The sequence below is a fragment of the Ochotona curzoniae genome, unplaced genomic scaffold (assembly GCF_017591425.1).
Source record: "Ochotona curzoniae isolate NIBS_2020 unplaced genomic scaffold, NIBS_Ocur_1.0 contig_4148, whole genome shotgun sequence".
NCBI lineage: Eukaryota > Metazoa > Chordata > Mammalia > Lagomorpha > Ochotonidae > Ochotona > Ochotona curzoniae.
Window position 1 is genome coordinate 8,512,491 of NW_024466146.1, and position 21,847 is coordinate 8,534,337.

Sequence of the window (21,847 nt, forward strand, 5' to 3'; positions counted from 1 at the left end):
GGCTTCCAAACACAATTCTATAAAAAAGCAAAAACATTCTTTTCACTGTTCTCACTACCATCACAAAATCTGAAACAGCACTAAAATTGAGTATTAAATTAATTTCAGCATGACCAGGCTAGAGTGGTTCCCTCCCACACATATAATGCAAGATTAATCAATAGCTTAAAACATTCTGGCAGACATATTTTTTAAAGAGGAATTTAATTTTAGTAACATTTTATTTATTCAATAAGCCTCAAATTATTATTTCAACATATAATTCATATGAGTTAACAATCAAATATTTTCCACTCAAGTTTTTATATTTTGTCTTTACATTTTTGTGTACCTTTGATAATTACACAGCATCTCAATTTGTGCTTCCACATTGAAATGCTCAATTATCCAATGTGGCAATTTTGCTACTTTGCACCATGCAGGTCTACAGCAGTGTTGGAGATGACCCACTGGTCTGAAGATGCAAGAGGCAAGATTGCTTATTTGGGTCTAATTTGGGACAGTTTTGTTAGAACTGTAGCTATGAGACACTGCTCATTATTGCAGTACTGAGTAGTTGGAACTGAGGTAGACATGGAAACTTGACCATTCAGCACATAAATGCATGGAACAATCATGGTTTGAGGTCTAAGAACTTACTGCTTGCTTCAGTCTCTTTCGTGGGGCAAGAAGGGAATAATTCTTTGAAGATGGTATGACCAATCTACCTCTCAGAAATAAATGTTTCCTTATCTGTTAACACTGCATAAGATTCAGAAAATAATTGTCTTTCAAAGTCTTGCAAGAAAAACACTAAAAAGGAACTACTGGAAATAATATATGTTTAAGCCAGCAATATAGGTAAATGTGGTATGCAGAAATTACAGAATTATCCTAGGATTATATCCATCAATATATACATGCAACTCTTTCCACTGAGTCAAACACTAATTAAAACACAGATTGAGGTATTGACATAAAGAGTACATTTTTGGCGTAATTAAGGTTCCAAATTAGTTGGCCTTACAACAGGAAGACTTGACTGGTATTGTGTTCCAATGTGTGAAGCCACTGCATTAATTGTCAGTATAATATATGGGTGCCAATTTATGTACCAGCTGCTGCACTTCCTGTCCAGCTTCTTGCTCATGGCGTAGGAAAAGCACCCAAAGATGGTCCAATTACTTGGCCTCCTGCCCACCATCTAAGGGACCTGGAAAAAGTTTTGGTGTTGGCCTGGCCTATGCTGGACATTTCAGACAACCAGGGATTGACCCAGCAGATGGAAGATATTTCTGTCTCTATCTCTGTGTAAAACTAATTTTTTTTAACAAAAATGTTAAACTTTAAAAAGACAGGAAAGCAACCAAAGTTGAGTTTGACCTAATCATCTGAGCCTTTATCTGCATCTAAATATGAGAGAGATAAAGCAAAGATAGGGTATGTACGCATGTATTGATGGCTATGATCCTGGGAGAAGTCTGTAATTTTTGCTGGCCTTAAGGAGGGAAGGGTCATGATCAAACTTGAACAAGAACTCAAGAAGCAGAGACTAGACTTAGCCAAGAATGAGTAATGACTTGGTGACAGTCCTACTACGTTAAGAGGCTTAATTCTGCCTTTAAATTTCACAGATATGGAAGCCTGGAGAACATAGTTCAGACAGACCTTAGTTGTAATCTAGTGGGATTCTAAGAGCAGAACCTCGTCGCATCATGACTGTCTATTTGAGCCATCACCTACGGTTTCCCACAGTGGCAGGGAGGTGGATCAGAAGTTACTAGGTTGCCCACCTGCATGCCTGTACTTGAACCTACAAACTTGTGTGTTTTAAACTTCTGCAGGTTTGATAATGCATTATATAAAAATAAAAAAAAACTTAGAAAACATTTGAGTAGTTCCTCAAAGATACTTTAAAATTACTACCATTTAGTTCTCAAGTATCTAATCCAGGTCTATGATATTTCAAATTGTAAAACAGGTTCAACAGCCAGACTAAGCTTCCCTGATACTAATGTCCTATTTTCATGCTGCTAAAGTTTAGTTCAGTAATTTCTTTTTTCTATAAATAAATAAAGTCATCTCATACACCAAATAAGCACACTTGTAAGAACTGAATACCAAAAGTAGATAAGAGTTCAAAGACACACGCTAGATGTGGTAACTCTAATTAGTTCCAGTGTATTAATTTGAACTCACTCAGCTAGCAGTATTTGAACACTGACTACCTGAGCAGCCATTTCTTCTAAGACGATTGCTAATAACTGCTATGTGAGCTGTTAGTACTAGCTTACAATTTCCTAGATGTCACTGGTCCTCACATACCTATCTAACTTGCTTACTACATGAACTTCTTAGTCCTGCAAAAACCACAAGATAACTTCTCTTTATAAGGAATTATCTTGGTTGCTTTGCCCAAACTGTTACTTTTACATGACCTTTGCACACTGTTGGAGCCATTTCCATTCAAACAAGCTGCAGAAATGGTTTTTTCGCTGAAATGTTATAAAATAGAATTTAATCTGATAATAAATACCCCAATTAAACATTCTGAATATTATATGTAACATACAGATACCTCTAAATTTCTAAGAAAAGAATGCTAGAAAGGAAACAGCACATGTATTTGCCTAAAGAAATATGGCAAGGTTTCAAAAACATTTTCTTCTGCTTTTTTTTTTTAATAATAGAATTAAGATTGTCAGTACTTAATTTTAGTGAAACTTAGATATTTTTGAGATAATGCTCAGTGGATAGTTCTGACACCTTTGATTAATCAGAAATTAATTAATATGAAATATTATAATCCCTATAATATAAAATATAGGAAAAAATGAAGATGATTAGTGCCAATGATATTCACTATGTTCACTTTGTTTTCATAGATAATTAATATGAGCAAATTTATAGAATTCACTGAAAATGGAATAAAAATATTTATTTCCTTGCAAAAACATCTAAAATTCACACATATATATTGTCTTTGAAATATTCAGAAAGGGGCCAGCACAGCGGCTCAACAGTTTAGTCCTCTACCTCTAAGAGCCAGCATCCAATGTAGCACGGGCTCATGTCCAGCTTTCTATTACAGATCCAGCTCCTGCTTATGGCCTTGGAGATCAGAAAAGCATGGCCAAAGACCTTGGGTTCCTGCACCCTGGCTCCTGGTTTCCCATTGGCCCAACTCTGGCCACTAGGGTCATACGGCGAGTGAATCAGTGGATGGAAGTACTCTCTCTCTCTTTCTCTCTGTCTCTTTCCTCTATAGATCTTCCTTTCAAATAAAAATAAATAAATCTATAAAAGATATTCATGGAAAATGTATGTAACACAGAAAAGTATGCATAGGTTTCAAATTTTACTTTATACCAAAATAAAATTTTCTTTAATTTCACTTTTTAAGTATTTTCAGATAATCAACATCTTTCCAGCTTAAAAGTGTTGACTCTAGACTTTGTTACAATCCTAAACTAAACGCTCTTTAAAAATGGTGACACCTCCATTTCTAACCTAGCTTCCTGTTGATGAATTCTGGGAGGCAAAAGAGAATATTCAAGCACTTGGGGCCCTGTCACAAACACAGAATTCTGAATTCTTGGCTTCAGCCTGGTCCAAATGGTTGCTTCTGGCATTGGGCAGTGAATCTCTGTGTCCTACCTCTTTTGCCTTTCAAACAGATCAAAGTAAATGAATAATTTAAAAATGCTTCTTTTTATTTCAGCCATAAATATGGATTAAAAAATAATAATAATAATACTTCCAGGATTCAAAAGTTTGCTAATAATGAGCCAGTATGTGGACATCAATGTGAATGTAACCTTGTAATACTACGTGTTTTTCTTTAAAAGCACCACCTGAACTGTAGGATCAATGATAACAACCACCAGGTAAGGATTCTTTGCACTGCCCTCATCAGCTCTTGAGAACTTCAGTGTTTTGTGGGTGCAAGGAAGTGTGGGATAGAAATCTGGAGGGAAAAGAAGAAATTCACACATTCTTTTTCATCTCTTTGAACACTCTTCAAAAGCAAATCCAATATACAGGATGCAGTGGATTGCGGATGGACTTATAATAAAAGGGCTGTGTACTTTTATTTATTGTGCTGACAGATCATAACGCAGCTGCCACTCACATAAGGTAACCATCGATGGGCAGTTCTATGCATCCGAGCTAGACATAAGTTATGAACTAAGCTCCTCAGGGGCGAAACAGACATTGAAAAAAATGGTGCCAATGTGAGAGTAATGCCGAGATCGTATCCCCTTTCTCATCTATCACACATGGGTCACACTGCTAAAGGATAAACTCCTGTGTGACCCCTTCAGTAATCACCACCACACCATTAAATGAAAGTGACGCATCGGCATTATACTGTGATGAGAGTATGAAATGTTTTAAACACCTGCTCATATGAGATTTAGTGAATTAAAGTGAGATCAACTATATTTCATATTATGAAGCATGTAGAATAACTGGATTGGAACAAGTTGTTATATACAAAATGTACATATTTCTTAAGATTATGAAAGTGTCCCTCGCAAATTAAAAAAAAAAATTGTTAGGCGGTTTACTTTCTGTTTGTTAATTAACATAAAGAAATGATCTGGCAATAGATATTTGCCCATCAAAATTAGCAAGTTTTAAACTCACTAGAAAAAGAGACAGAGACCATAAGAAGATTTGTATACACGTCTGACAAAAGATCTAAAACAGAAAAAAGAATTTAACATTTTGTTCTATCAGAATATTTTGAAAATAATATGTACAAGCTAAAATGAGTATCATAAAAAAGAATTTGAAAGTTGCCAAATATATTTCTTCAGGGAATTTGAAGAGACAAGTATTTTGAGGGTAAAAGATTTTGAATGAAAGGAGGACTGCTGTTTTGGAGACATTTAATTCAGATAAGAAAAGCAGGGAAAGTTTTGAAATATCAGATCTTCTATTACAAGTGGAATATTCTAGGAGAATAAAAGTTTTTTAAAAAAGTCCTACCCTATCCAATCTTTCTGGAAGAAATTCCAGCAGCAGCCTGCAAGGCAAATGAAGTGTGGAAAACCAATTCACAAATTACAGGCCTGGGAATGAATAACACTCCTTTAGAAAATGAAAGTCGGTGAAGATTGGAAACATTTCACCTGTTTTCATTTAAATTTTCAATCTCTTCCTACTGGTTTAGGAAACAGGATACGGTATAATGGGCCAGTCGGGAGTAGGAACTCTAAATATTTTGATATGGCCACACTGACATGCTCAAAGTAATTTCCTCTGAGTGAAAGAAAATGAGACATTTCAATAATCTCCCATTTAACATATGGTTTATAGGATTTAAGACAATTTTTCAATCATGCTTTCCCCTTTCTTAGCTAGGATTCTTTTCAATTAATGAAGAAAAATGATGAAAAGCCTTACACAAATTTTTAAACAGTAAAATGACTTGAAATATTTTTAGATGGACTTTTGCTTTCAAGAAAATGTTTATGTATGTATTTCAGAGAGATCAGCTTTTATTGCAATATTGCGTACCTGAAAAGGGACATATTTGTTACATTTTTACTTCTGACTTAATCGGTGTCATAGTAAACACTATTCTGAAATGGCCAAGGTAAATCCTTCATGTACATTCTAGCATCTTACAACCAGATCGAGACAAGTCAGTTAGCTCCAGTAAGTGAATACAATAGAAGAACAGAGCCAGACTGCTTTAAACTTAATTGTAAAACAGGTATTATAAAGGTATATCTGATTTCCAAGAAGGAACAATTAGATATCTGTCACCTATTCTTTAAAATTATTTCACGTAGCCATTTGATTCAAATTTTAAACGCTTCAAACCTGAGAAATGTTGATCTCTTACTCCTATTGTTACTAACACTATTTGAACAATGTTCCTTTGGAATGTAAAACATTAACAGAGCACATCTTCATGAGACTGTAAAGTATTTCAATATTTCAACAAGAGTAGTAAATACCACAAAGAGCATCCACGAGGGCTCTTGTGATCTCAATTAGTTTTCACCTCAAACTGAGGACACAAAAAAGTTTCCATTCTGTTAGTACTTGTTGAAATCTTCATTTAGTGAAGTGTTAAGCTTGTGATTGTAAAGGAGAGTTAAAATAAGTAGTTGCATGGGAGTGAAGGAAGGGGTCAGGATGGGAAGTGTCATTACGCTCCTAAAACTGTAAATGTGAAATATATGAAATTGGTTGCCTTTATATAAATAAATATTTTTACAAATAACCAAGGAAAATAAACAAATATTAACTCTTATGAGTCCACTGGAATCATTATAAGAAAATCGTCAAAACAGATGTGAAAATTTTGTCAAGGTAAAAGTGTAGACTCGATGGGCAGTTTAAGGAGGAAAACTTATTTCATGAATATAGGAGAAAAGTAAATTGAACCTTAGTTTCCAAAAGTATACTTCAGACTCAAAGATTTCGCCTCTGAATTATTCCCTCTTACTGCTTCCCTCCTTTCTTTTATCCTTTTTTAAAATTTATTCTCAACTTTTTAATCTTGTTCTATATGACACTAAACAAATGCCCAAATGTCAAAGTGTCACTGTTTCAAAAATCATTTCACTCAGGTACTTGGTTTCTTTCTAGAGTTTAGTTGCTCTGTATTTGGTAAAGTTTACTAAAGTAATATATTATTTCTCTGATCATTTAAAAAAGACTTATAGACAGCACCATATGAATGAATAAAATATGATTCACGTCAGTGACATAGATGCTTCTTATAAAATATTTTTAAAAGAAGCCAGAATCATAGAGAACATCCTTTATGAGTGAATTTAGATGTGATGAAAAAAAAATAGTAGCTACACTGGCGATAGAGTGCAAGGGGACTTCAGGATTTTTTTTTCTTTTACTATGTCATTCTGCTCCTTCATCTGGCTGATGTTTACAAAAATGTTCATTTTACAAATCTGCTGAGCATTACACTTGAATTTTACATTTTTTAGAGTGCTTACATGGTAATCCAATGAAAAAATGCATTAAGGGCAATATTTTGATCCAAATTTGCATTTTGCTAATTGTAGCTTATCAATTTCTTTTTCCAAAAATATGTATTTCAGTTTTTCATGATAAAGGTATTTGTACTTTTACTTCAGACTGTAAAGGCAATAACTTCCTGTTTAGGAAAGGTTACGTCTATGAGACATGTTAAAATCATGTTTATGGAGCCATAATTTATATGTATTATAATTCTCAATTCATATATTCTATGCACAATAAAATGAAAAAATATAATTGTTGACCAACACATACATTGGAACAACCACCATCACAATCAAAATAAAGAATAGCTTCCTCATACCCTCCGAACTTGCTCCTGTTCTGCAGTTAGCCTCATTCCCTGACCACCTCAACCCTGGAAAAACTGATCCATTCTCTCTAGCTCGAGTTTTGCTTTTTCTAGAAAACCACAATAACAGAATTATGTAAGTAGAATCATATAGGATGTAGTCTTTGCCGTCTGGCTTCTTTCATTCAACGTAACACACATCAGATTCATCCATGTTGCTTGGGTCAACAATCTATTTCTTTTTGTTGCTCGGCTTGAACAACACGTGGGTATAGTACAACTACAGAGCCTTTAAGAAGTTTCCTTTTGAGGTTGTTATGAATAAAGTCACTATAAACATTTATGGATGGATTTCTTTGTGAACATGAGTAATACAATTTATTTTTTGATTCCAAGTTACACTTCTACTTATATATTGCCTTCATTGATGGTAATTTTTATATCTAGAGATATATCACTCAATTCAAAATAACGCAGAATCTGAAATTGAAATCAAATCAAATGATAAACATAAGCATAGATCAATACTTGTGAATCCCTTCTTTCAAAATATTTTTCAGCAATCAATAGAATTAAGAATGAAAATTTCCTGCTAAACATCTGAATTAGTAGTACTTTAAACAGGATAAAATAAGAAATCAATGACATTTCAAATCAGAATTCTGAAATCAGGAGTGAAGGGAAAAGATAAGAAAGGTAGCTTGATTTTTGCATTTTTTATAATACTCTCTCATAAATGTAATTCAACTGGTTAGTGATTCTTCTTAATGGTAATTGGGAAAGGATTTGAATGACAAAATGGAAACATGGTAGATGTTACCTAGCATGTTGTGGTAAAGTGGAATGGCCCGTCCATGGGTAGTAAATGCATTCATGAATAGTGGGACCGTTACACCTGCAGGCAATTACAGAACAGAAAACATCATTCTCCATTCACAGTGACATGCATCCATGCACCAGTGCTCACACATGGAGCTTTGCAGGAAGAACATGGGAAGCAAGCACACCAAGTACCTATCCATGAGGCCGATGCAGTCTTCAATACTTGAGCCTATGCACCTGCAGAAGACGCAAATGTTAAAAAACAAAGCAAGAAATTTAAAAAGCACAAGTAAATAAAAACACATCACATCTAAAAGAATATGTACAATAACTGTCAAGGTAGTGGATAAGCTGAAATTATTAGACAATGTCAGAGACACTATGAATTCCAAATCAGCAAAAGTATTATTCATTGGTTGCCTGTAGAAATGATTTGCAAAGACAAATGTCCACAGAGAAGGAAATTTCAACCTGGTTATGCACATAACCTCCAATTTCACACAAATAACTTCTAGAATTTCTAATTTTTTCCCACCACTTATAATTATATGTCTTGAGGAATAACTTTATATCTCAGCGGTTATAATTTTCATGTATATAGTTCCTAGTAAGACTTTAAGTAAAATTTAGTATTGCAAAAAAGCAGCATGAGTAATTCAACATAGTATGCTCATCTAATGTTTAACATCTATTAAAGATTGGATATGGCAGAAAATGAGTTAACAGGCTCTACTGCTCTTCTCACAGATGCTTAACATAATCAAATTGTTCTGGTCCTTGTTACATACATACATATGTATCAGAAAAAAATAAATTTATTCAAAAAGCAAATTAACAAGTTAGCCATCCGGTAGTTTATTTTGATACTCTCTTAAAACATCAGAGTAATAACAATCAAAATAGATTTTAAGCTGCAATAAAAATAGCCTCAAACAATAATAAGTAAATTTTATATAACTAAATGAGAACCTCCAGAACTAACTCCATGACCTGTTAGATATTTATAATGCTACAGAAATATAAAGATTTCTTCTACAGCTATGGTTTATAGAACTGCCTCATGTGATTAGTAATAAAAGGCTTATATTTTTCTATATGCTTAACTTTCAAAATTGAAAACGAAAATGAAGCTGAAGTCAATATGATTATATAATGGGCCCAGCACAATAGATCTATTGGCTAATCCTCCATCTGCAAGCTCTGCATTCCATTTGAGTGTTAGTTCGTGATCCAGGTGCTCCACTTGTCATCTAGCTCATTGCCTGTGGCCTGAGAAAGCAGTAGAGGACGGCACAAAGCCTTGGAACCCCATGCCCACATGGGAGACACAGGAGAAGCTCTTGGCTCCTGGCTTTGATCAGCTCTAGCTCTTATGGCCATTTGAGGAGAGAACCAGTGGACAGAAGAGCTCTCTCTCTATTCTTTCTGCAAATATGCCATTCCAAGAAAAATAAACAAATTTGCAAAAAAAAAAGTTATCACTGATAAGAATACTAGACAATCCAGCATATTTTAGGCATTTGTTTTTCTTTTTAATATTTTAATGTAATTTTAATTAATTAATCAATTCTTTCATTAAACGGAACAGTCAGATATACAGAGAGGAAGATCTTCCATTAGCTGGTTCATTGCCTAAGTGGACACAATGGCCAGAGCCATTGCCAGGAGTCAGAAGCTTCTTCCAGGTCTCCCACACAGGTGCAAGTTTCCAAGGCTTTGAGCCATCCTCCACCGCTTTCCCAGGCCACAAGCAGGGAGGTGGATGGGAAGTGGGTCCGCAGGGACATGAACCGGCATCCATACAGGATCTCGGTATGTGCAAGGTGAAGACTTTAGCTGCTAGGCTACCGTGTTTGGCCCTGTAATTTTTAATTTTTACCTGATTCAACACAGCTTATTGATACAGTTCTAAGATTGTCACAAAAATTTCTTCTTCCTTATCTCCTTCCCATTGCATCTCCCACTTTCTTTTCCTTTACTTTTTTTTCTTCAGTATCTGAGAAAAATCTTCTAAATTTGCATAGAGTAAAAAGGTTTAATGGTCCATTAAATAAGAAGTTAAGCAAGTAAACACTGGACAGATCTTAGTTTACTGGAAATATAGACAAAGGATGCAAACAATTATTGAATGAAAAAAGGGTGCCTGTTAATGTAACTGATCAAATAGGAAATAGATGATATACCAATATAGCATTAAATCAGTGTAACACACCATTTTAAGAGATTCAACTTTAAAATGGAAAACTGACTCCTACAAAAGCTTTCAAATGGTCTTAGTTGGTTTTCTTTTTATTCTATTCCGAAGCATTTAGCCTTTCTGAGTTCCATTTACATTTTCTTTGAAAATGTGTTTTGCTGAAGTATTGCCATTTTGTAAAATTAACAGTCTACAATTTATTTCTAAGTGAAAAGCTGTACGGTTAGTTTGCAATCTTCATAATAGCTCTTGAAAGACAAAAATATTTGAAAGTGAAATTGAACTTCCGACAACTTGTTAGTAATGAAAGTTCTTCATTCATTCAAGGAAACCTATATGAACATAACTACAAGTGATCCTATTGTTTTAGGAGCTATCAAAGGAGAAAAAATTTAGAATTAGACACTGCTTATTCTCAATGAGCTCACAATTTAATAAAGTAACCAGCTGTAGGAACAGATGTGTATTACGTAGTGTGAAAAAATGTAATAAGAGACATGAACAAGTGGCTTAAAGAAGAGTGAAGGAGGGACATCTTGTTGAAGCCCAGAAGGTCATGGAAACACTCTTGGAGCAGAAAATTGCATGTTGGGGATGTGAGAGCTAGGATTAGGGTGATAGGAATTGAGAAAGGGTTAAAAAATGCATTGCTATATACATGATCAGTTGTAAACAACTTTGAAGAGTTAGAGAGCCAGATACAGGGCAGCACACAGTGGAAAAAAGAATGAGCTTGAGTGTCAGACAGGAGTCAGATTTTGATGGCTACTTAATTATGAACTAAATGGAACACTACTGCAGGTGGCTAAGGGAGTAGTGAACTTGAGAGATTGGCATTTTAAGCAGATCGCTTTGCTCTGTGGATGCTAGGCAGCTGGAAGCCAGGTGGACTTCTCTAGCATTGGAATTGCTGTATCCTCTGTGTAGGAGACGATGGAGCAAAATCAGTGAAACGGTAACTGAGAGGCAGAATGGGCAGGTGCCACAGACTATTGAGAAGTATGTAAACAGAAAATCTGATTGTGGTTTAATGATGGAAATGAAAAAGCTCAAAGGGTTAAGAATGACATATTTCCAGCTCTGAGAATCGTGGAGTTATCAATGACAGAATCCAAGATGAACCAAATAGCAAGGGCTAAGGCCACAAAAAACTTGCTGAGCAGATGGTGGAGAGCATTAGAGACTTTTCCCTATTTTTCAAATCAGGATGAAAGAAAAATCGCAAGAATGAGGGTATGAATGAAATGGCATCAACCCTTCTAAATGCAGGAAATTGTGCATTTAACAAAGTATACGTTATATTCTTACCCTTTGCCTTAAAAATTAGCATATGTACTTTACATAGATTCAGCAAGACTATCGAATATGAGAAATAACAAACCTTTAAATGATCAGAATTGCACAAAGCGGAAAAAATGAAACCTAAATTGACATCAAATTCAAATAGGGTCAGGCAATTATTTTAGCAGTTAAAACACCTGTTGGGAGGTCCCTTTTCTTTTTAGGCATGTTTGGCTCAGAGTCCTGGATCCATTTTCTATGTCACTGTGCCTGGATTTGGGACTTGGGTCTGTCTCCTAAATCCAGCTCGGTACTGAAGCACACACTGGGCAGGGGTGGGGTACAGTGGTGATGGGTTCAGTGGGTAGGACCTTGTCTCCCAACAAGGAGAAATGAATTGAGTTCTTGGTTCCCAGCTTTGGCTCTGGCCCTGCATTGGGACTTGCAGGCACTGGGGAATGTTACAGCAGAAGGAAGCACTCGCTCTATCTCTTTCTGCTCCCAAAGAAATACATTTTTTAATAGTTGTGTATTCTCCTAAACACTCCATTCCATTTCTCTAAAAATAAAGAGGTTGGACTTGAGGCATAGTGGTAACGTCACCAACCAGGCATCGGCTTCCCGTACGGGCACCAGTTCGTGTCCCAGCAATTTTACTCCTGGCTCAGCTCCCTGTTATTAGCCTGGGAGAAGCAGCAGCAAATGGCCCAAGTGTTTGGACCTTTGTCACTCACATGGTAAACCTTGATGAAGTTTCTGGTTACTAGCTTCTGCCTTTCACCCTGACCCACCACAGCTGTTGAGACTATCTGGGGAATCAAAGAATGGGAGATCAGGCTGTCTTCTTCACTTCCCCATAACTCTGATTTCTCAAAATGATCAAATCTTTAAAAATAAATAAAAATTTAAAAATAAATGAACATGAACCCAAGTGATGCTGTGGCTGTCATTTTGTTTGCTAATCAATTTAGTTTATAGCTCCTATTTTAAAATGCTGTTACTAATTCCAAACAGGAACACCCTTCCTCACGTTTACGTTCTTGTCCATTGCTGTAAAGCACAGCACAGAAGGGTCTGATCTCTAATAGAGGTGTAAATTGAAGCACATAAATTCACTCGACTGTGAGTTCATGAAGGTCAACAACGGTGCCTTACTCAATTCTGAACTTGCCTGTCACTGCCTCAGACACAAAGCACACATCCAACACAGCAATGCTGAGAATGAACAAGATGAGGGAAGCCTGCTAAAATAAGCTTTCTGGTCAAGAAAAATGAAACATTTCCATTTTTCCTCCTCTAGTGATATTAGTGAGAATGTCTTGATGGAGGCTAAATGGAAAGCCTATTTTAAAAGTAGCTAAATAACATATTAGGACCAATATATTTAATGTACATTTGGAGTCATAAAATGCTTTTACGGTATTACAAAGATAATTCTATTTTCAAAAAAAATCATTAAATGGTATTCAAAGTAAGAATTTTACCTCTGGAAATGTAATTTGAGAGACTATTTCCATTAACTTAATTCTTGAATTATCTGACATAATATTGGCATATGTAAAAAGAAAGCTATTTTCCAAAGTGAAGTTAGCGTGGTGAGTTCACACTTCCTGAGAGGTCAGTTATTACATATGTTCAGAAATAAAAATAGCCACTCATTTCATTATTCCCACTGCCCAATGATCCTTCTAAGGAAAAGAACACACTTACGCATCCCCTATCTGAAAAACAGGGACACACTGCACGGACACACTGTTGCTTCAGTGCAGGATTTCAAAGCACAAAGACCGTGTGCCAAGGAAATCCATGTGGGCATTAGGGAGCTCACAGCTTCCTCAGAAGAAATCCCTTTACTCTTTTGGGGCTGAAACTACAGCATGTTCATGAAATGACTGAGGAGGGAGAATAAGGGAGCTGGTGGGAGAAAGATGGCAGGAAGTCAAGTGAAAATAAAAATCCCTCAAACTCAGTAGACGATATCTTTTTAGGATGTCAAATTCTAAATTCTATTCAAATTCTATCTCATCACACTGTAGTCTTTAGTTATTAATGACATCTTGCTATTTTAATTTTAATTAAGAAATATTGTAGGTTCTAAATGACTTGGTGAAATTTGTTTCCTGTAAGTCCTTCATCTTCCCTTTTGGTGCAGATCCGAATTTTGCTGCCACAGCAAATTGCTCTCTTTTCACTGTCCCCTTCGTCTCCTTCTGCCTGCTGTATATGTTTTCTTTTCTTATATAATCATGATTTAAAGGGGCTGAGAGGAAGACACCAGCCACACATCTTGAGTATGGCTCTGTCATCTCGCTTTCATTTCCCTAATGGCTTCATTGTAATTAGATTTGCAAAAACAGCAAAAGGTCTCATTTTGAATGGCAACAGCTGTTGACATCAACATTATATTGAATAATTTACTGGTTTAATTTTAGCTGCAAAACAATAAAACCCTCTTGTGGATGATTTTAGCATGCAAAGTTTTCTCTTTTCTGCTGCTGACTCTTCTGCTCCAACTGTACCAGTTGTTTTTTTTTGTGAAATATTCTCAAGTGTGCCTAAAACGCACGCGGGGAGCAGCTTATTACTTCCAGTTTCCTCGAAGCAAAGTGCTTATTATGTGAGTATTTCAGCTTTCTCCACCTAGGCACTTCTCTGTGAACCAAAGAGACACAGTGACCTCTTCCATGTTGAATCTGAATTTGAACGGCAGATACTACTCTATCTTCTGAGAACTTGGCACTTCACAGGGTGATAAGCTGGTTCCTTGGCCTGCTGGAAATCTTAGCAGCATCTAAAAATTGATGTTTTCTTGGTGAAAAATGCTGCTGCTTTCTTTATGTCTTCAATGTCCCTTAACAACTGACTCTTAATCTGGCAGAAAATCTCTTCACGGAATCTCATGCTTCTGCCAGATAAAGTATGCATGAATATTCTCTACAAAAGTGGATGTTTCTGCTTGTATGTGCATATGCCTGTGGACACTCAAAATGGAGAAAGTGTTTTGTGGACAGGAGAAACATAAAGCACAGAAATTGCTCCTAATTCTAAAATTATTCACTTCGTGGAAGAAACAAAAATGCTTACAAAAAGTGGTTGGCTGTCTTTTCAAGAAATAGGGAATGGCATGTGTTCAAATGGCATGTGTCTTCCACAGCTTAGTGCTTTTCTCCTTTCTTTCAAATAGATTATTTCTTTGAAAGGCAGAGTTGGAGTTAAGAGAGAGGAGGAAGGGAGAGAGAGAAAATCCTCCCTCGGCTGATTCACTCTTCCAATGTCTGCAGAAGCCATATCAGGTTTCTTAAGAAAGGAGCCAGAAATTTCATCTAGGTTTTCCACATGGGTGGGAGGAGCTTTGGCAACTGTATTACCTGATGCCTTCCAGGCACATCTGTAGGAAGCTGTAGGAGAGTATGGAATGTTCTGGATTTGAACCAGCAATTTGATGTGGGATGCAGGTGTCTTAAGGGGCTGTTTAATTCACTTCAAACAATGTCTGTCAATTTCTATAGTGTGTGTTTCTTATTAAATTGCTATTACTACCAAAAACAATCTTCACTGTATGATACATTCCCAGAAAACAGAAAAATGTACACCGACGCTTTTTTCAAACAATGAAATAAATCCTAGGTTGTAGAAGAAGTTCAAATCAGGTAATCTGTTATCTTTTAATCTATCCATCATGAAATTTTCCTTTAGCTCTGCCATTACTGCTTTTGCTTGTATTTTGTTGCAGAAGTGATCAATGTAGCTTATCAAAAAGCGATGTCTTCTCTTTAAGCTAAGTGTGACAACAAAAAAATAAAAGCACACCTCTGTGAAATATTTTCACAATTTCCATATTTGCTGTCATATTTACAAGAATTTTTTCAATGTACCGAAAGCATTTTTTTCACACCAGTTTCATGGAGGTGTCAATAAAACTGTTATAGGGAATGTCAAGAAGAAATATTTCAGATGATACAATTTTTTCTTCAAGAAACTAGTCCTAAATGTAGTTTGTGGAGGGGACAGGCCAGCTTCAGGCCTTGGCTCACAAGGATGCTTACCCTTGGGTGCAGTTGGGGTGGCAGGGGTGGCACTCCCGATCCTGATCAGCATACTTGAAAATGAAACTGTTTGTCCCTTGTAAGCCATCTGGACATTTTTCCACACAGTTCGGGCCATCCTTAAAATGAGAGCATTTTGTACAGTTATCAGGTCCCTGAAAAGTAAAAAAGAAAAAAAGGGGGGAAATAAAGGAAGAAAAGTAAGTGGGTGCTATTTGATCTGGAATGCATGCATGTGGTTTCCTGGCTTGGACTTTGTGAATTACAACGGGACATTCTTCTAGGGAAATATGCAGCCATTTCAGCGCTGTCAAAGTGGCTGAGGTCACTGTCATATAAACACCCTGAAGAGTTCAAGTTCAGTTTTGGTACTCTATGTACGTCAAAAACAATTTAGCAGTACCTATGCTAAATGTACATATTTGTTTTCTTAAAAGATGCCATATTCTAAAACCTGTAGCTATTTTACCTTTTACGTAGCTAAGTTAATTTGATGTCTTCTTGAATGTTACATGACTTTGAGATTGCTATTCTCTTCAGCCACTCCTTCTGAAACTTCTCCCTCTGACCCATTTCTCCCCAATATCCATACCCGCACAAGTGTCATAGTTCACATGGAAACAACTCAGACAGATGTTTACATCAGGTTTATCAACAAGGCCACTTTGTGAATCACAGCACAGAACACTGTACAACACTGGGCATAACCATTCATTTGCTAAATAAGAAGGAATTGATCGCCAATCAATACAGGAAATAGAGTCTATTAGCTAGATTGGCTTAGATTCTTCCAAAAACATTAAAGACACAGCCAGGCACTGTAATCTGACAGTACAAGGAACCAAGACATGAAGAAATGTACTATTTTAAGCTATTTTTAAATCAAAATAAAATGTACTGTCTTAAAAATAGTTAAAATCTGGAGATTGCTGAAGTACCTGTTTATTTCACTACTTTAATATGAGGTTTAAGGTTCAAACAAGCAAAAATACGCTGTGAAAATTAATCTCCATTCTAGCTGAAGCCTTTTCTATTGGTAACCTCTCATTTCCTCCCCCAAAAAGAATACTTCGCATGTTTCCAATTGTAGCACCTGTTCATGGGTACTTAGGCACGTTAATACTATTATACAGAATCATTTACTGTGCAAGTATTCTCAATGGCATGACGTATTGTACAAGACAAGAGACATGCTTTTTCTGAACACAGAATAAGACTTGTTATTAGCAAATTAGGCAGTTATAGACTGAATTGGGAATTAGGAATGATTGTTCTATTACATTTTTATAATGTAAGATAAGGTCCAGGTGAAATCAGAAGATGTTAAAAAAATCAAGAAACAAAGACTGAGTTTATATTTAATCTTCCAGCATAATTAATTTTGTTCTTTGTTGTTCAAGCATTTCAACGATTTGACTGTATTATCATTTGAAATGTAATATCCTAAGCTGACATTACTAAAAAGTCTTGAAAATATCAAAAGGAATGAAATATATGGATTCCCACTTCATTTCCATAATAAAGAAACTTACAGAAATGTATGTGCATAATGCCCCCTCTTTTGTCATTGTATTCCCAAGTCTCTTAGGAGCCTAAGTGCAGTGAATGAGCAGATCACAGTAATGGAAAATGGATATGAGATATTCTTCTTTATCCTTGAACCTAAGCCATCTTTACACTCAATAATCTATCCTGGCAAATAAAAGATAATCTTAATCCTGGTAGACATGTTAGGTTTTTACTTTGTGACAATAGATTTATTTTTAAGCTATTATAAGAGACACAGCTGCAATTCAGCAGTACCCATATTATTCCACATATATGTGAAGACGATAATTTCCCTCACATGAGAAGAAAGGTATGGCTTGTCTTAGCCAGTAAAATGTAAGCGTGACACGTGAGAAGGCCAGTGCTAAACTCTCGTCTTCTTTTCCTGTTGCCATGATTCAAGAGCCCCGTGTGGACTTGGAGGTGGCATATGCTCAAAGTGCCCTGCAATCCTGGGACATCACAGGGGGAGGAATGTCCCGAAACATTTCTCACGCTTTCAGTGCACTTTTCCTTTCTGAAAACCACTACTAAATGCAGGCTATTTCCTGTGACAGCATACCCTGTATTACCCTGACTTCAACAGCTATATTAGCTTTCCGAAAAAATGTAATATACAATTTTAGGCTTTATCTATCCTTTCTCTTCTCGCTTCTCTGGCCTACATTTCTGCTCTCTTGCATTGTTCTCTAATTTCCCTTATCTTCCCCTACATTCCCACCTTTTGCTTCAGCAATATATCTGTACAGCAACAGCAAAAGCAAGATAAAATAAATAAAACTGTAAAAGCAACAACGCAAAAAAGAATTTAAAAAGAAGTCCAGTTCAGGCAGACGATTGTATAAAAGCACATGACTTCCCTTATTTCACTTCTTTGTCTCAAGGTTTCCTAGAATTTCTGTCATGCTTAACCACTATCCTATATTACATAAAACTGTCACTTTCAAAGAAAGAATCTTATTCTCATCAAACTAAAGACATTATTGTTGGAAAAAATTAGTGAAATGAAAAATGTGAGAATCCTGCAGTTGGGTTCTCCATAGTCAACTCACAGCTCCAATGCCTACCAACATACTCAAATGCAGAATAACTTTCTAGTCATCCTAGGCAAAATACCTTCAGCTCTTAAATGGAGAAAGTAGCAACATAATTTAGATGTAATAATGTTCAGTAAAGATAAGTATATATCCATTACTATCCAATGGAAACACTGGCAGGCTAAAAATGGCATAACACCAGGAATTAGATTTCCAATCATTTTTTCAGATTTAATTTTATTTTTGCTGGAAAGGAAGATCAGATTTACAGAGAGAAGGAGAGACAGAGAAAAAGATCTTCCATCAATGGGTTCACTTCCTAAATATCCACAATGGCCAGAGCTGAGTCAATCTGGAGCCAAAAACCAGGGATTTCTTCCAGGTGTCCCACATGCGTGCAGGGTCCCAAAGCCTTGTGTCATCCTTTGCTGCTTTCCCAGACAATAAGCAGGTAGTTGATGGGAAGTGAAACAGCTGGCACACAAACTGGTGCCCATCTGCAGTCCTGGCACTTACAAGGTGAAGATTTAGCCATCTATTACACTGGGCCCCCAATTCATTTTGATGACTTACTTTTTCATTTTATTATAGTGTCAATCTTTTAAAAATATTATTAGATTTTATTTACTTGAAAGACTGAATGGAAAAGTATAGAGACAAAGAAAGGAAAAGAGAGAATGAGAGAGAGGTTTTCCATGTACTGGTTCCCCTCACCTCCATCACACAGTCAGGAGTTTCTTGCAGGTCTCTCATGTGGGTGGCAGGAACTCAAACACTTATTAAAAGTAATTTAGTAAAAGTATACATATTATATTGACATGTTCCTGTATTACCATTGACAGGTTCCTATATTACATGACAGAAAAATAATAGGCGCCAAAACACTATGCATAGCAAGGTTCGTTTTTTTTTTTCATAACTGTTACTATTTCTTAAGGTGCATGAGAGACCAGTTATTCTCACTGAGACTACTTGGTTTTTCTTTCACTGCTCACGGGGGTGTTCTACCCTAGCTGGACTGGTGTGCCTCAGGTTACTGGAGGCACTTCCAACAGCAGCAGCCACACGGAAGGACGGCGCCCGCGTTCTTCATCCACTTGGAGATTTTCATGGTGATTTCCATGAACATGTGATTTCTACCCAGTTCATTCACACGACTTTCTCCAACAGTTTTCCTTTTGATCCCAGGTCCTTGCATGGAAGATTATAAGAAGGTAAAGTGTGCCATTCTGTGAACCCATGTTCACCATGAACATGACTGTTACCAATTAAAGCTCTTGTGAGTTTGTAGGTGGATCCTGATGTCAAGTAGCTGCTAAACAACCTTCCCTGAATAAATGAACAAGAGATTTCCGAGACAGATGTTTAGAATAAAATGGATGGTAGAGAGAAATTTCATGTGTAAAGAAAAATTAACCTTGAACGTTTAATAAGAAATCTACAGAAATGATCAGTACTGTGATACTTACACTGATCTACAACCTCAGAAAATGAGGTAGTTGTCCATGATTTATTAAGAAGTGGTGTTGTGAGACTATGTACTATATACATACTCTGCCTAGATGAAATGAGGTATTTGATCATCCCAGTATTGTTTGGAGTAGATGGATCAACTTTTTGGCATTTTATTTTCACATTTGAAGTTTAAATCTCTAAAAGATACCCCTTTTGACTCTCTGGTTTAAAATCAAGACTTACGTAAAGTATGTTTTAAATGAATTCTTATATGGATATCATGATTTACTTTTTTAAAATGTTTAAATGCATTTTTTTATGATGCAGTTCCATAGGCTCAGGGATTTCCCCCTTTCCTCTCCCAAATTTTCATCCCTCTGTCTCATTACAATTGTACAATACTTCAAAAACAGTCATAGGTCCATCAGTCTACCACTTAAGTGCATCCTGACACACAACTGACTTTAACTGCCAAGTACACACATTCATTTCCTGTTTCATGAAATTGTTTACAGAATTCCCACTTTTCTGACGGAGGACTAGTATTTCACATTAATATCCACAGTGGAGAAAGAAAGCAGCTGTACTCGTCATGTGCATACTTCCTTGGAGATCATTACATGTTAAACTGCCTTTTAGATACTGGTTCTTCAAGCCAAATCACATCATTTCTTTTTCTCAGAGGTCTGATTTTCCAAGCATAAGCATCCTTGTGGAAGTCCACTGAATTGTCCAAGTTGTCCACATCCTTCTTTAGACGAAGTTCCAGAATGGCTCACTGGGGTCTAGTGGAAGTTTGGAGGGCTCAGTGATATTTTTTTTCTAAGCTAATTAAGTGCTGAATAAGCACTCTCACAGAAAAAATTAATACTATTTAATTTCAAATGAATTTTTATAAAGCAGTATTGAGCTCTTGGCTGCAATCAAATGTTGGTTCTCAAACTATCTACTGAGAGGTGATTCAATAACAGAGGTGAACTAGAAATTTGTCTAAAGAAGGATGAATATGACAACTTGATTACAAACATATCAAGGAAAAGTCTGAATGACAGAAAGTAAAGAGAGTTCTAAAAAATAATTATCAATCTTTCTCTAATATTAGCTTCACACTACATATTAAACTTCATCTCTGATGAATTTCCTGAGCCTACTGTATCTCCTTGGAGTCTCAGATCTCAACTCTATTCTCTGCCATAATATTTATCATAATGCTATAGATTTTCATTTTTGAGACTTCAGCTTCCTCCTTCTCTACACTTTACTTCACACAGCCATAACGTTAAACTGATGAAGCAGAGATACGAATGTATTACAGTATTCTTCAGACACATGAACTTTGCCAGTTTCCATGTTTGTTTGCAGCTTTTCTGAATCACATAGTCAGACACCAAATTTACATGGCCTTCCTTAACACCTCAATATTCATCTCAAGAAGAGAATTCGGTTTTCTTCCAGTTGTGTTTCTATAACAGCTTAAACCTATTTATCATATCTATTTCTAAATTTTAGCCTTGTGCAGTCCTCTTTTCAACACTGCATATTCCAGGATAATACTGAATCTTAGAATTCTGTTTAAATATGTCACCTAGGGAATAAAGATTTATAACGTTGAATGTTTAAAGAGTTCATCTAATACAAAACATATTTTATTTTTATTTTTCATAATACAGTTCCTTAGGTTCAGGAGTTTTTCCTTCTATGCTCCCCAGACCCACTCCCATCTCTTTTTTCCTGTATATTACAATGGTATTCTTTTTTCCTGTATATTACAATGGTATAGCCCTTCAGTAATAGTGACAAGTCCATCACTCTTTTATTTTAGCAAAATCATGACATTGTAGATATAGACAGTGGAAGAGAGTTCAGCATCCTATTGCCAATATGCATTTAACAGTTTAATTTGGAGTTCAGTTTAATGTAAGAGATGCACATTGTGTGGTATCTTCAATTCTTGCTCTGATTGTCTTCTTTATACAGTTATTCTAGATGAATATATGTATAAACATGTTGAACTATTTATCTATGGATCTTGTAATTTGCATGAAGGTCACCTTATATCAGAGAAAACAAAGTATTTCTCTTTGGGGGATTGGCTTACTTCATTGAATATAACTGTCTAGTCTAGTTGGGACCATTTTGTTGTAAATCGCAGAATTTCACTATTTTATTG

At 35.9% G+C, this 21,847-nt stretch overlaps 1 protein-coding gene across 1 annotated transcript in view; it reads right to left on the bottom strand.

The window, feature by feature from the left end:
• ERBB4 (erb-b2 receptor tyrosine kinase 4) overlaps window positions 1-21,847 on the bottom strand; it is a 472,537-nt gene that overhangs the window by 225,720 nt on the left and 224,970 nt on the right. Inside the window, exons 14-15 of the mRNA XM_040984395.1 lie at window positions 15,638-15,792; window positions 8,306-8,350 (exon numbers count right to left, since the gene is read on the bottom strand). Coding sequence (XP_040840329.1) covers window positions 8,306-8,350; window positions 15,638-15,792 — 200 coding nt within the window. The remainder of the gene's footprint in view (window positions 1-8,305; window positions 8,351-15,637; window positions 15,793-21,847) is intronic.